Source organism: Myxine glutinosa, chromosome 9 (genome assembly GCF_964187855.1).
Source record: "Myxine glutinosa chromosome 9, kmMyxGlut1.1, whole genome shotgun sequence".
Classification (NCBI taxonomy): domain Eukaryota; kingdom Metazoa; phylum Chordata; class Myxini; order Myxiniformes; family Myxinidae; genus Myxine; species Myxine glutinosa.
In genome coordinates this window covers 112302115-112318971 of record NC_136269.1, presented here as the reverse complement: position 1 = coordinate 112318971, position 16857 = coordinate 112302115, and the positions used below count along the sequence as shown (strand labels likewise).

The 16857-nt window shown below is 42.0% G+C and overlaps 1 protein-coding gene across 2 annotated transcripts in view; it reads left to right on the top strand.

Moving 5' to 3' along the window:
- LOC137435078 (uncharacterized) overlaps positions 1 to 16857 on the top strand; it is a 96898-nt gene that overhangs the window by 14837 nt on the left and 65204 nt on the right. For both annotated transcript variants that reach the window (XM_078784696.1, XM_078784697.1), the window contains exons 2-4: positions 1280 to 1443; positions 9553 to 9669; positions 9814 to 9883. In XM_078784696.1, coding sequence (XP_078640822.1) covers positions 1280 to 1443; positions 9553 to 9669; positions 9814 to 9883 — 351 coding nt within the window. The remainder of the gene's footprint in view (positions 1 to 1279; positions 1444 to 9552; positions 9670 to 9813; positions 9884 to 16857) is intronic.

Sequence of the window (16857 nt, the reverse complement as noted above, 5' to 3'; positions counted from 1 at the left end):
CGGTGCTCGGTGCTTTGGAGTTTGGAGCGAGGGACCTCGTGGTGTGCGATCGGCGCTTGTGGAGCTTGGAGCGAGGCCTCGTGGGTGCATCGGGGCCGAACGGAGCCGTGTTGGACGGCAGCCAAAGACAAGACGACAAGAGACAGATAAGCTCGCACACCACAGACGCACATAACGAACGTGTTTCTTTTGTTAATCCATTCCTTTGTTCTTGTTTCTGGAGTCGGTGTGTGGGATCCCAATTTAGTCACCTTATTTTATTATCGGCACGTATTTTCCTGTCCTTGCTTTTATGTGTAATAAACCCTTGCATTATTTTCTGTATATATTCCTGAACGCAGTTTTCCGTGTGATTTATTTAATTTGCAGCAGCATTGGAGACAGCAGCAGCAGCAGCATTTTGCTACCTCGGAGACATGCTGAATGGAGAAGGTGGATTCCCATCATCAGACTCGGCAACGGTTGCTCGAGTGAGATGTGCATGGAAGAAGTTTCGGGAACTGGGTGGCGTGCTGATGATGAGGGGAGTGTCGTTGAAGCTGAAGGGAAAGGTGTATGCTGCATGTGTGAGAAGTGTTATGATTTATGGGAGCGAGACATGGGTAATGAACGTAGAGCAGCAACGAAGGTTGGAAAGGGTGGAAATGCGAATGGTTCGGTGGATGTGTGGAGTATCGTTGAGAGAGAGGAAGACAAATGATGAATTGCGAAAGATGATGGGAATAGAGCCTGTGATTGATGCTGTGAAGAGGAACAGGTTGAGATGGTTTGGTCATGTGTTGAGGAAGGATGAAAGTGACTGGTTGAGAAGAGTGATGGAAATGAATGTAGAAGGAAGCAGAGGACGGGGAAGACCGAAAAAGACTTGGCTAAAGATGGTGGAAGAAGAAATGCGGGCAAGGGGGTTAACAAGGAGAGATGCAGAAAATAGGGCAAAATGGAGAAGATTGTCATGGGGACCGCAAGGCTAACCCCCGCTCTAGCAGAGAAAATGGCCTTTAAAATGCATGTTGTTGTTGTTGTATTGGAGACGCCCCGAGAACAGGTAAGACTGCAAGGGGTCTCGCCGCCCCCCCCCCCCCCCTCCATCCCGCGCGCTTTGGTGTATCTTTTTGGTTCCAGAGTCCGCCATTGAGTTTTCGCCTCAGGGGTTAAGGCCTTCGCGATCGGCATCCGTGACCGCCTGATATTAATCAAAGACGGTCGCGCGACATTATTATATTGTGGATTATGCTGCAGGACATGTAGCAGTTGACATCCATAAACATTTCCATTACAGTTTCTACAGCAACTGGAGATCTAGTAGAGAGGACCACTGAGGGACCACCACCACCTGCTTTGGGCCACTACAGTGTGATAAATGAAAAAGGAGTTACGTGCCTTCTTGCAGAACTTGCTGCACGCCTCCTGCTGCAAAACTCACCCCAGCATGATAACACGCCGGTATGAGGAAGTGTTGAATGAGATCGAGGTTTAAAAGGAAGAATTGAATTGAATTGAAGAATTTGATTATGATTTCTCATTTTTGTGGCATGTTTGTGATTATATGTAGATATAGAGACGGGGATATAATCTACAAGAATAAACGTTTTGCTTGATGCTGTGATTGGCCCAGATGGCATCAATGCATGTGCCATAAATACCTGTCCTACTGCTCTTGCTCATCCTCTTTCTGCCCTGTTCACTCAGTCATTTTCTCTGGATCAGTTTCCATCTGCCTGGAAGTGCAATACGCGAATATGGTGCAAAAACAAATACTTTTAACTTCAGGCATATTAGCTTGCTTCCATTTACAAGCAAGGTAATGTAATCTATCATTGTAGTGGACAAAAATCCTTCCTTTTCACCAACGGCCTGATCTCCTATCATCCATTCAGTTTCAGACCCGGACATGCTGCTTCTAGTCTCCCAACAATGGATGGAATCCCTCAATCTTAAAGGAGAGATCAGGGCTATCTCACAAGGATTTGATACAGTCTGGTGCATCACCTTGATCTCCAAACTCTTTATGGTATTGAAGGGCACCTCTCATGGATCACTGACTTCCTCCACTCCCATATCAGTGTGTAGGGACTGTAGCTCTAAATTGGATCCTCTCATCTCTCCCTGTCAAGGCTGGAGTGCCACAAGGCAGTGTCTTGGGCCCAGTCTTGTTTGTTATCTTCCTCTATGATCTTTCTGATTCCTTGGAAAATCCTGCCTATCTTTTTACTGACTATTACACCCTCTGCATATAATTTCTCATCCTTCAGAAAGGAGGCAGCAGCCTCTTGCCTCTTTGCATACTTTGATCGAATCAGTAACTGATGCAACAATTTGAATATGTCTTTCAACCTCAAATTCTCAGACTCATCTTATCTCTCCAAAAGGACCGTTTGGCAAACCCTCCTGTGTACTTCCTAAACAAACCACTTGAAGAGGTTACGTTACTCAAACTTTTGGGCCTCACCCTCAGCCATGCTCTTCCTTGGACAGACCATATTTCTTTGCTGCCGTCCAAAGCCAGCTACTGACTGGGCATCCTTCATCGTGCAAGGTCTTTCCTTTGTAAATCTGAACTTTTGACAATCTACACAGCTTTCATGGACAGCTTGATGGAGTGCTGGCGCCCCTGCCTCACACCTTGCCCTTGTTGCCGTAGAGGCCAAGGCCTTCAAAATAATTGGGTTCTCCCGTGACAAAGCTGAGTGTCTATGCTTGTTATACTCTCACATCACAGATAGGTTGGTGGCTCTCTGTATTCTACTGCCTCCTTTTTGAGGTGTGTCCTCTGATCTCTTGACGCTGTCCGTCCCATGTTTCTGTTGGGTACACACGGTTTGGCAGTTAACCCTCTTATTGTGTAACTCCCAAAATTCAGGCTCACTGCTCACCTCCACTCATTTGTTCCTCTTGTTTTTTGTTTTTTTTCTTGCCTGTGGAACCAAGTTCCCCAGTCTGTTCAGTGTTAACCACTACCTAAGGTCACCCCCCCATCCACATTTGTGATATATATATATATATATATTCGACACCAAATTACCTCATTCCCAAGCACTCCCTTTTTCCATGTTATTGTGATTTCCCCTCCCCCTTCTCCCACATCTCCCTTTTGATTTATTCCTTTTTCTGTTTCAGCCCTGCTTCCTGCTTCCTCTTTCTTTGTTTCATTCATCTTGTCTGTAGCTTGTTCACACCCCATGTCCTCCACCTCCCTTTGATCTCAATCTCACTTATCCGGTGAAGTCAGAGATGGAATTTACCTGTTTTGGAAACTGTGCCGGTTCATTCCTCCCACCCCTTCCCCCCTGCCTCCTCCCTCCCCTTCCCCCCTGCCTCCTCCCTCCCCTTCCCCCCTGCCTCCTCCCTCCCCTTCCCCCCCTGCCTCCTCCCTCCCCTTCCCCCCCTGCCTCCTCCCTCCCCTTCCCCCCTGCCTCCTCCCTCCCCTTCCCTCCTGTCTCCTCTTCCCCCCAACCCTTCCCTGCCTTTCTCCTCCCCCCACCCCTTCCCCTCCCTCCTTCCAACTTTTTGAGATATCCTGCTCACAAACAGATTGGGGTGTAAACATAACCTCCGCCCACCTTCCTGTTGTAACGAGTTATCAGAATGAGCTCTTCATTTAACAGTTTACAACAAAAGGACTTTTTAATGCAAAAGTATTAAAAGTTATTATACTGTATGTATTTTGGCATGTTTATTTTTCAAGGTGATATATATATATATATATATATATGTATATATATATATATATATATATATATATATATATATATATATATATATATATATATATATACAGACTTGGCATTTAATATGGAATATTTTTAGCCGCGTCGCAAGACGCTGGTCATAGAGTGCCCTCTGCTGTTGTTGTTGTTGTTGTTCTTCTTCTTGTTCTTCTTCTTGTTCTTGCAGAGAAGACAAAACCTCAAAGCTCCACCCATTCTGGGAACCATAGCTCCACCCATTGTGGGAGAGGCTTCATATAAACAAATATCCACCATTTTATTAACTCGCATAGCTTTGAGGCCTGTTTTGTAGGCCCGTGGTGTCTTCCTCTCTCACACAGTTTTATTTCAAATCAAATTCAATATATCATTTCATTTTTCACAGTCGCTAACATAGTTTTAGACTCGGTTGAAAAAAAACGGGAAGAAAATCCGATGAAAGTTGCCCTTTATAGAACAAAATGAATTCTCAAAGGCCTGTAACTTCAAGTCCATTGAGATTTATTTTTTTTAAATCGCGGCATGGTCAGTCATACACCGCCTGAAATAAGAGATGGGAAAATGCCGAGATATATTAAAAATTCGTCCATTTGATGACAATCGTCACGATGAAATATTTAATTTATACGTCGTCACAATAATGTGGAGAGAGGAGCATAGCTTCGTTCACATGTCGCCACATACGGGAAATTGCCGAGATATATTTTTTTTAAATCTCGGCATGGTCAGTCATACACCGCCTGAAATAACAGACGGGAAAATGCCGAGATATATTAAAAATTCGTCGCCACACACGGGAAATTGCCGAGATATATTTTCACTTTGCACAAAAATAACATCAAGTAATCGAATCAATAGGAATGTCCTGTGCCTATAATATCGACGTTATAGGCACAGCTGCATCTAGGCATTGTGTAACATCGACGCGGCTTTTGTTTTAATTAAAACTTTTTGTACTTGTTTTTGTGGGGGTGAACTTACTTTTCAAGATGACTTAGAACCAAAAGCTCATTGGAATTATGTTGAAATTATTCTAGATTTTGTTAATGTGACCTTTAAAAGAAACAAAAACCACATTTGACATTTCGAAGCAAATAAATTGATCCTTGAAAGTGATGTAAACTGATATCGAACTCAATTCACGGACAGTACTGTGTTAAACTTCTGTGCGTTTTCCAGAAGTATCTCTTTATTTTGCACATTAGCCAAAAAAATTTTCACAAAAACAAAAGTTAAATTACGACTGGGATTACGGACATTAAAATTACAGTTCAGTACTTCGTGTAACCCCCACGAGCATTCAGGAGAGCACGTACACGTCAAGGCATGCTGTTCATGAGATCTGCCAAGGTTTGGACAGGAATCGCTTGCCATGCAGTGTCAATAGCCTGCTGCAATTCACGCACAGAGGCAGGCTGCTGGTCCAAGTTGTCGATTTGACGCGTTAATTCTGCCCACAAGTTCTCGATCGGATTCATATCCGGGGACATGGCAGGCCACTCCATATGCTCTACACCACGGTCAGCAAGAAAGTGTTGGATCATGCGAGCATGATGAGGCCGTGCATTGTCATCTTGGAAGACAAAGTTTCCTTGAAAGGCTGCACGAACAAATGGAAGCAATGTTTCTTCCAGAATGGCCCTGTGCTTGAACTGGTTCAGGTTTCCATTCAGAACAACCAGGTCAGTTTTGCCCCCTGCATGAAAAGCAGCCCAAACGGTCACCCCACCACCTCCAGCTCGGACTTTTGGCACTATACAATCTTCGTTGTAGGCTTCATGCACTTCTCTGCGCACTCGGACGCGGCCATATTGACAATAGACCAGAAATCTAGACTTGTCACTGAAGATCACGTGATTCCAGTGTCCTGGCTGCCATTGACGGTGCTCTCTGGCCCACTGCAATCAGTGCTGGCGGTGTTGTCTGGTCAGACGTGGCTTTCTCAGGGGACGCCTGGCACAATAGCCTGCTTGAACCCGTCGTTGGTTGACTAGCCTTCTGGATACAGGCACATTTGTCAGTTGCTGCCACTCAGCCCTAAGCCGATTAGCTGATTTGGTACGGCCATTGCGGACTAACCGGTGCAGCTGGCGATCATCCCTCCTTGTGGTTCTGTGGGGACGTCCTGACCTCGGTATTGGAGTAGGGACACCCCTCTGAGCATTTCGTTTCAGGATCTTTGACACCTGACCTTGAGTGATGCCATACTGCCGAGCAATAGCACGCTGTTTCATGTCGGAATTTCGTAAAGCCACCACTAAATGACAAACAGCATTGTCGAGTTGACGGACCATCTCCAGGGGAAGCGGCAATAACTTTTGTAGACGTGCAGCAGTTGTTTTCCACTAATACAGAACGCAACAACCCTTATATACCCGATTGTGAAGCCAATCGTCAAATGTACCTGTCCGTACATTTTGTCCCGCCACCTGTGATATAATCCTGTTATTGACTTCTTGCTGCGACAAACAATCAGTGACATGGCTCTTTAACAAAGAAATCACCGAAGCGTAAAAGAAATTCACCAGATTGATATACCGAGTTCAGAAAGTAAACCCAAGTCAAGAAAAAAAAAAAAATCCATATTAAATGCCAAGTCTGTGTGTATATATATATATATATATATATATATATATATATATATATATATATATATATGTAAATTTTGATTGTAATTCTTTGTCGTCGGTGCTCGATATCTTTTCATTGTGTGACCTTTGTAAGTTTGTTTGCTTACTTTTAAAGTGGAATCTCGACTAAAACGTTGGACTCTGATTAAGGGTATTTCAAAGTTGGAACATTTGCTTTGATATGAAATCTGGTCAACTGATCATCTTTCATGCTACCTTTTAAAAAAGCAAACCAGGGACAGCTGTTCAACTTTGCTTGCCGGATTGCAATTTTTTTTTTCTCATTAAAGTCTGTTTCCGTCATTTACCTGCATAATATTGATTTTGTTATTTCGATTCATTGACGAGACATGAGGGAGAGACGGAGAGAGAGGAGAGCATGCATTCACATTGGGTAACAACATTGTATAGCTCAGCTCAGTCTTTTGGGACTGCCACTGGTAACATGTAACCCGGTGCTTCCTGCCGCATGGTTGGGTTGTCTGCGACTAAACTGACACCCCTCACTGGGTTTGCTTGTGGGGAGGGTGACTGTGAAACCCTGCCAGGAGTAAAAACAACACCTGACAAAGGGAGAATGAGTTCCCAAAGGGAGGCAACAGCCATGCAGTGATAAGATGGTTTCTCCTTAAAAAAAAAAAACGCCCATCTGGATTGGACTGGTTCGAGTCATACTCAAAAGTCATACGACTTTAAAAATGGTATGTGCTGCTTCCTTGCTTGACGTTCAGAATTTAAAAGGATTAGTACACCCGCTCACTCCAGGAGCGGCAGGAAGTGTCATTCCTCTTTGGGGTATATAGATTACAGTCGATCTATGGTCTGGTCTCAAGAACATTGGGTGTGTTCATTTACCGAGTTACTTGTGGAGAGATCGCCAAGTGGTTTAAGCATTCGAGCAAGCACTCAATTCAAAACCGTGAAGGAACGACTGGCTTGGCATGCGCTAGCTAGCAGCTTGGTAAATGAGCACAACCCGGGCTTCCTCCCTTTCACTATCATGTTATACAGCAGGAGCGAGTTTCAAAAGTTTGCTACAAAACATGCCACAGTATCGGCAGAAAGGGTCATGTTATTAACCTAATTCTTGTGGGGTATATAGAGCACAGTAGATCTTCGCTCAGTCCTATAAGTAAAACTTACCTCACGGATGTCGGGATTCCTCCAAATTTCTTTGTTTAGTGTTATAAACGGCATTAGCGACTGTTTAAAAAGCTAATCATACGTGTTTGTGGTTTATAATATTTGTTACTTCCAGTAGAGGTCGCTGGGTCATTGCTCCCACGGGAACACCATGATAAGCTATTTATAAACCTTAACTCCACGTTTGTTCATGGAGGAAAAACACCTTGGGGAGGTGGGATATTAATGGTATTAATATTGTTTTGTAATAACATTAATATTATGCTATTGTCATTAGTTTTGTCATTTGAAGTGGCCTTTGAAAAACGCCACGATAAAGCTAACTTAACATGGATATACACCTCGACATGCAACCCCATTGACGGCAATGGTGGGGAAAACCCGCTTGGGGGAGAAAACCCCCTTGGGAAGGGGGGAAAATGAATGCGCTACAACCTTCATGATGTAACCCTTAGTCATCCTGTCAATGATGATTGGGTAAGTAACGACAGAATGTATTGGGGTCAAAAATTCATCAGGCAAACACCAAATGGCATATTTTAGTATGATAGAGCATGTACAATCCCTATCAATTGGCATTTTGTGAAGGAAATTCCTTCTGAGGAAATGCACTGCTGAGTGCAGTGAGAAAGGCGGCGCCGTTGTTGTGATGTCACTGGTACTCAGAGTATTCCGGGAAGTGACGGCAGTGATGGAGCCTCCCTCAAGGTGTGTGTGTGCGCGTGTGCGCGCCAGCTCCATTACGACCTTTAGACCATGCATAAAAACATCGTGCCTATTGTTTCACAATCTGTGTATAGAGGGGGCTCGTCCAACATTTGACACAACCTAAAGTTCCACTTGTAAACCAAAGTGGAAATTGAACAGTAATTGTCATATTCTTATAGTTTGTCAGACTATATATATATGTAGACATGCAGTGTCAAGAAGTATCTCTTGATACAGTTACCCTTGTACACAGTCTGCAAATAATAAATGTTTATGGCCTACCACTCACTGTGCATCGTCCATAGATGACAAACTCTGACGCTTTAATCAAACCACTATAAAACTGTAACACCAGCTTCATTGGGAGCAGTCGTTCCCATGAAAGATCATGTGACATGCTCTTGTCTTCGTTTGTGTGACTCTTCATGAGCAAGGGAGAAGCTGCACGGACCGCCTTTTGTTTACGGATAAATGGATATATTCCTTTCGATATTTGCAGACACTTGTGATTTTTTTTTCCCCTTGGAATATGGGATTAAAGTTATCTCGATATGCAAAATTTGAGCTGCCACGTTTAAAAAAAAAAAAGAAAAAAAAAGTATGTGGTATAATTCGGCCAGGGTTGGAATTGGACTGCTGACCAAGTAGATGCTCTAACCACAATGTCATTAAGAACACATAGGGTGGAGTTGACTGTTGCTAACTAGGTTGGTCAGGTCATTTTAGCGCAACTAGAGTGAGGATATCCTGTCATGTGTTTCTCATGTATGGAACTGGATCAGAGTTTGTTAAAAGCATGCCTTCTGGGATCAGGTTAGTCTCAGGCTGGCAGAAAAGCATAATATCTGGCTGCCTATCTGGGCCACCATTCAGAGAGAGGGCGAAAACCTAGATATAGCACGATATTACAAAACATTGTGGGTGGGTTATGAGTTATGACAAACTCCGGTGGATGAGTTGGGTAGTTGCCAAGAACTGTCATGTTACTATAAACATGCAAACTGGAGTAAAACTGGTTTTGCTCTGGTATAAAGTCCGAATGTAAATGCACTTCATCAATATTTGCTTGTATACTGCATAGTGTTCCCATCTGAGCACAAAGCTCCATGGTGAGCATAAGCATCCCATGTTCAAAAATCTATGCTTGTGTCCATTATCATCTGAAAATATAATTGTGATAAAATTTTTTTAAAAACTGTGATGATATTTCTGATCTGATCCTGCGTGCAATTTTTATGCTCTTCCATGAATCTGGGATCATGATTTCAAAAATGAAGGGTTTGTGCGAGTTGTGGATCACTTTCATATTTTGATAACTGATACCATGGTTCCACTTGTCTTCCCCTCCCCAACCCCTCCCCCAGCTGAAGATTTTCAACATAAACCCAAATGTTACGCACGCCAATGGCTCGTGTTCAGAAAACAAGGCGCAGCTCCGCCTGGAATTTTCTGAGGGCTTCGTGCAGCTAGAAATGAAGAAGGTACTGTCTGTCTCCTATTATACTGGGAGCGGAACCGTTATTAAACAAATACCTCTTGCAATATCGTAGAAATTCACACAAAGTTTTTCCTTATTTTAACCATCATTGATTGTTTCTGTACTTGAATCATGCTCTTTGTGGCAGGTGAATGGCATAGCAGTTGCTAGTAGCATTGAAGCCCATCTCAACTACAACTCGTCAGATAAATACCAAGGTAAGAACGGAATAAGCTTGATCTGTAGTGCTGGCAAGGAAATCTGTCCCCTATTCAAACTTCTGAAGGGTATTACTTTTCTTTAAGAGAGCCGAGCCGACAGCCTGTTTGGGCCTTTTCGTTGCTTTAGCATGTTAGAATGGAAATGAGGCAAATAATAAAATTCCGAAGCAGTGAATTGGTTATGCACTTTGTTTAGTCTGGGTGGATGTGAAGTGCATTAGTTTTCGGTCAAAATTCACATCGAACTTCTGCCTAATCATAAATTTGTCGCCAATAAATACTTGTGAAACACAACTTGTGTAGCGTGGAAGGACCTAAAAAAAACTACCAATGTGGATTTTATGACTAAATGTCCTCACATACGGCTTAATGAATGTGTATATAATATTACTGTTGTGTGTGCACCAATCACCAATTGGGGAAAACAAAATCCACCAATTTTGTTCCATTCATCCAGTCCTGGTTATTTTAAAAACAACAACAACAACAGGCATTTTAAGGCCATTTTCCCTGCGAGAGCGGGGGTTAGCCTTACGGGCCCCATGACAATCTTCCCCATTTTACCGTATTTTCTGCATCTCCCCTTGCTATAACCCCCTTGCCCGCATTTCTTCTTCCACCACCTTTAGCCAAGTCTTTCTCGGTCTTCCCCACCCCCTCTGCTTCCTTCGACATTCATTTCCATCACTCTTATCAATCAGTCACTTTCATCCTTCCTCAACACATGACCAAACCATCTCAACCTGTTTCTCTTCACAGCATCCATCACAGGCTCTATTCCCATCATCTTTCGCAATTCATCATTTGTCTTCCTCTCTCTCTCAACGATACTCCACACATCCACCGAACCATTCGCATTTCCACCCTTTCCAGCCTTCGTTGCTGCTCTACATTCATTACCCATGTCTCGCTCCCATTAATCATAACACTTCTCACACATGCAGAATACACCTTTCCCTTCAGCTTCAACGACGCTCCCCTCCTCGTCAACACGCCACTCAGTTCCCGAAACTTCTTCCATGCACATCTCACGCTCGCAACCGTTGCCGAGTCTGATCCACCTTCTCCATTCAGCATGTCTCCTAGGTAGCAAAATGTTTTCACATTTTCCAGCTTCATGCCGTCTCCAAGATCCAACTCAACATTTCCTCCATCTGCAGCGCCCTCTGTGCACACCTTACACTTGAATGTAGCTGCCACACTGGTGAATGACCCTCTCATACCACTACATTTTTGATGAACCCACTCAGCGCATATTGTACATTGAATGGAGTTCACTCCGACACCCTTCCTGCACACAGCACATGGCCACCTCCCAGTTCTTTCCACCTCACCACATGCTTTACCACTTGCCATCACCTTCGTTTTTCCGATATTCACCTTCAGACCTTTTGTCTCCATACATTCCTTCCACTTGTTCATCTTCTCCTTCAGTCCATCCATACTTTCCGCAATCAACACCAGGTCATCTGCATCTGCATCTGCAACAACTCCCATGGTAAACCCTCCTTTACATTCCGAGCCAGCACCTCCATCACAGCTACAAATAGTAGTGGACTTAGTACCGACCCCTGATGCACTCCCACCTTCACCTCAAACTCACCACTGTTCCCGTCCTTCGTCCTGACAGCTGTGTGCGCTCTCTCGTACATTGATTATTTTAAAAGGTTTCTTCAAATTCATTCTACCGTAAAAGTTTTGGAACTTGCATTCCTGATCTCGTGTTTTCCCATACTCTCGGTGATTGATTAAATTTAGCCAGGCTTAACTTTGTCAATACACGCATGACATGTGGCCTCACACATGAATGAGTGGAGAGGGGATTGGGGGGGGGGGGCTGGGGGAGCATAAATCACGAATTGGTCCAGCAGCGAAGGGACGGGCAGGCTTTTCTCGTGTGTGTATGTATTTTACATATATATATATATATATATATATACATACATATACTAATATATATATATATATATATATATATATATATATATATATATATACATACATATACTAATATATATATATATATACATATATATATATATATATATATAAATAAATATATCAGTCACTATGCGACCTTCATATCATCAGTGGAGAACCGCCAGCAAGGTGTCCCATACAGCTGCTGCTGCACCTTGCTGGGAGCGATAAGCACCGCCTGCCACACGGTAACGTTATCTCTGGTATCCACTCATCATATGGAGTCGACCTGGTTGCGGTTGGGAGTTACTAATAATGGTATCTGTAATCTGGTTCTCCAACCTAATGAGCGGACAACATGACGTCATCGCCATGCATGTCCGCATTGCCTGCAAAGCTCCAGAGGAACCATCTAGCAGTGCGTCATTACGGATTATAAATTCAGATACTGTCATTACAGATGATGTTTACATTACAGTGCGTCATTACATTACAGATAATAATGGTATCTGTACAATTACAGAACGCAGAACGTTTGGGCGGCATTGTAGGGGTTGAAATAAATTTAAAACTTTTACAGATAAATCACACAAACACAACACCGCAGAGTAACACTACGAGTAGCGATCGCACGTCGATGTGAAATGGACAAGGCGAGATGCTGAATGCATGCTATGCGCGGGAGATACAGAGAATGATGCTATGGTCGCTGAGCCAACCAGAGCCCGTGATACAGAACACCATGCTCTGGTTGGTCGCCTCTAATCCATCAGCCAGTAGCGTGCCGTGTACGATCTCACGTGGGTAACTAGCGCAAGTGGAAGCTGCCGCATCTGCGTTTTCCATACGCACGACTCTTTGTCTCTTTGTCTACTCTTCTACTGTACACTATGTACAGTATTTTATTTCTTGTAATATGTTTTAATTACTGTATTTTTCTTATTTTTTTACGTTTTTTAATTTTTTAGGCTAGAAAATGCTTATTTTACCACAAAAATATTTAAAATAATAGTATATAAAAATACATTTATACCGCAAAATCCCACGATATAGCGAAAAATCCGCGATATAAAATTAGATATGTAAGAGTTAAAAATCCGCGATACAGTGAGGCCGCGAAAGGTGAACCGCGATATAGCGAGGGACGACTATGTATACATATTAACATACATATATTAATAGTTTTAGAAGCCATATTCGGAAGGAGCACACAAACAATACCAATACAAGTACACATACATTCAAAGTACACCGCCCCATGCCAAATAATTAAATATGCTGCAGCGCGGCATTGCCGGGGCGCCTCTGGCGCCCGGCAATACCGCAGTGCAGCTCATTGAGGCTGCATTGGGAGGGAGAGGTGTACACTAATTGATTGATTAATTGTATAATTAAAATCAATAAAAGATTATCACAAAATATTTTCATAATAAATTGGCTAATCGCATAACTAAACCACTAGTGCTTCATCCGAAGATGTATCTTTTAGAAATTTAATTAAATAAGTCATTTATAAAAAATTAAATAATTAATTGATTACTCAATAAATAATTAATCGATTAATCAATAAATAATTAATAGATGAAATGATTAATCAATAAATCAAAAATATCCTTGATAGCCACATCACTTGGTCACTCATGTCCAAATATTAGCTTCCCAGCTCAAAAGGTGCCTGAGATATTGGCCAAATGAGAAAGAAAATAAATAAATAATAATCATAAAAAAATTAAATTATTAATCAATTTGGTCAGTAACACATAAACTACCACTATTTCATCAGAATCTGTAACTTTAAAAAAAAAAATTTTTTTGTCATTAATCGAATAATTAAATAATTAATCGATTAATTGATTAATTAATAAATCAAAAATATCCTTTGCAGCCAAATCACCTGGTCATTGGCATGTCCAAATGTCAGCTTCCTAACTCAAAAGGTGCCTGAGTTAATGGTCAGAAGAGAAAGGAAATTTGATTAATTAAATAAGTACTTAATTAATCGCTAATAATTAAATAACTCCTCAATTTATTGATTAATCAAAAAAAAAAATACCGTTTTTGACAAAGGACTTGCTCACGATTGTGCCGAAATTTCAGCTTCCTAGCTCAAAGGATGGCTGAGATATCGCCCGGACAAACAAACAAGAAAGAAAACAAACAAACAAGAAAGAAAACAAACAAGAAACCAGAGTGAAAACTGAGTACCTACTCTCTTTCAGCGTGCGTCACTGCCGAGCCCCCTTTGGTGCCCGGCAATGACGATTTGCAATGCCTGGAGATGGCATAGGAAAGGAGCGGTGTACAATATGGAGTTAACCCAGAGCTAACAGTGCCGTGAGACCTGTGCTCATGGCTAACAGAGCAAGGCAGGTAGCAGGTACAGTGCTCAATTCGGTTAACATTTTGCTTTGAATCTCAAAGATAAACAAACCTGCTATCACATACTACTGCACACAGACATGCAAAATACTGCAATTACTTCATTTTCATGTGATGAAAATATCCGAGTTATTTCCACATTGACAGCCAAACTTACTCGACTCAGACTTGGCTCAGAAGAGCAACTCACCGAGTTTGAGTTCCGGTACTGCACGAGAGTAAATACAAAGTACTTGTTCAAAATTAGAACCTGGCTCAATGGGTGAACTCAATTTAATGCAAGACACATCATCGTCTCCTCGCGTTCTTCCCTGGCATGCAGGTTATGTATTGTACACCGCACCTTTCCTATGCCATCTCCAGGCATTGCAAATCGTCATTGCTGGGCACCGCAGGGGGCTTGGCAGTGACGCACGCTGAAAGAGAGTACTCAGTTTTCACTCTGGTTGTTTTCTTTCTTGTTGTACACCGCTCCTTTCCTATGCCATCTCCAGGAATTGCAAATCGTCACTGCCGGGCACCGAAGGGGGCTCGGCAGTGACGCACGCTGAAAGGGAGTACTCAGTTGTACACCGCTCCTTTCCTATGCCATCTCCAGGCATTGCAAATCGTCATTGCTGGGCACCGAAGGGGGCTCGGCAGTGACGCATGCTGAAAGGGAGTACTCAGTTGTACACCGCTCCTTTCCTATGCCATCTCCAGGCATTGCAAATCGTCATTGCCGGGCACCAAAGGGGGCTCGGCAGTGACGCACGCTGAAAGAGAGTACTCAGTTTTCACTCTGGTTGTTTTCTTGTTGTACACCGCACCTTTCCTATGCCATCTCCAGGCATTGCAAATCGTCATTGCCGGGCACCAAAGGGGGCTCGGCAGTGACGCACGCTGAAAGAGAGTACTCAGTTTTCACTCTGGTTTCTTTCTTGTTGTACACCGCTCCTTTCCTATGCCATCTCCAGGCATTGCAAATCGTCATTGCCGGGCACCAAAGGGGGCTCGGCAGTGACGCACGCTGAAAGAGAGTACTCAGTTTTCACTCTGGTTTCTTTCTTTCTTGTTTGTTTTCTTTCTTGTTTTCTTTCTTTCTTGTTTGTCCGGGCGATATCTCAGCTATCCTTTGAGCTAGGAAGCTGAAATTTCGGCACAATAGTGAGCAAGTCCTTTGTCAAAAACGGTATTTTTTGTTTTTTGATTAATCAATTAATTGAGGAGTTATTTAATTATTAGCGATTAATTAAGTACTTATTTAATTAATTAAATTTCCTTTCTCTTCTGACCATTAACTCAGGCACCTTTTGAGTTAGGAAGCTGATATTTGGACATGCCAATGACCAGGTGATTGTGCTGCAAAGGATATTTTTGATTTATTAATTAATCAATTAATCGATTAATTATTTAATTATTCGCCTAATGACAAAAAAAATTTTTTTTTTTAAGTTACAGATTCTGATGAAATAGTGGTAGTTTATTTGTTCTCTGACCAAATTGATTAATAATTTAATTTTTTAATGATTATTATTTATTTATTTTCTTTCTCATTTGGCCAATATCTCAGGCACCTTTTGAGCTGGGAAGCTAATATTTGGACATGAGTGACCAAGTGATGTGGCTATCAAGGATATTTTTGATTTATTGATTAATCATTGTACACCGCTCCTTTCCTATGCCACCTCCAGGCATTGCAAATCGTCATTGCCGGGCACCGAAGGGGGCTCGGCAGTGACGCACGCTGAAAGAGAGTACTCAGTTTTCACTCTGGTTTCTTGTTTTCTTTCTTGGTTGTCCGGGCGATATCTCAGCCATCCTTTGAGCTAGGAAGCTGAAATTTCGGCACAGTAGTGAGCAAGTCCTTTGTCAAATACGGTATTTTTTGTTTTTTGAATAATCAATTAATTGAGGAGTTATTTAATTATTAGCGTTTAATTAAGTACTTATTTAATTAATTAAATTTCATTTCTCTTCTGACCATTATTAACTCAGGTACCTTTTGAGTTAGGAAGCTGATATTTGGACATGCCAATGACCAGGTGATTTGGCTGCAAAGGATATTTTTGATTTATTAATTAATCAATTAATCGATTAATTATTTAATTATTCGATTAATGACAAAAAAAAATTTTTTTTTAAAGTTACAGATTCTGATGAAATAGTGGTAGTTTATGTGTTCTCTGACCAAATTGATTAATAATTTAATTTTTTTATGATTATTATTTCATCTATTAATTATTTATTGATTAATCGATTAATTATTTATTGAGTAATCAATTAATTATTTAATTTTTTATAAATGACATTTAATTAAATTTCTAAAAGATACATCTTCGGATGAAGCACTAGTGGTTTAGTTATGCGATTAGCCAATGGATTATGAAAATATTTTGTGATAATCTTTTGTTGATTTTAATTATACAATTAATCAATCAATTAGTGTACACCTCTCCCTCCCAATGCAGCCTCAATGAACTGCACTGCGGTATTGCCGGGCGCCATAGGCGCCCCGGCAATGCCGCGCTGCAGCATATTTAATTATTTGGCATGGGGCGGTGTACTTTGAATGTATGTGTACTTGTTGTACACCGCTCCTTTCCTATGCCATCTCCAGGCATTGCAAATCGTCATTGCCGGGCACCAAAGGGGGCTCAGCAGTGACGCACGCTGAAAGAGAGTACTCAGTT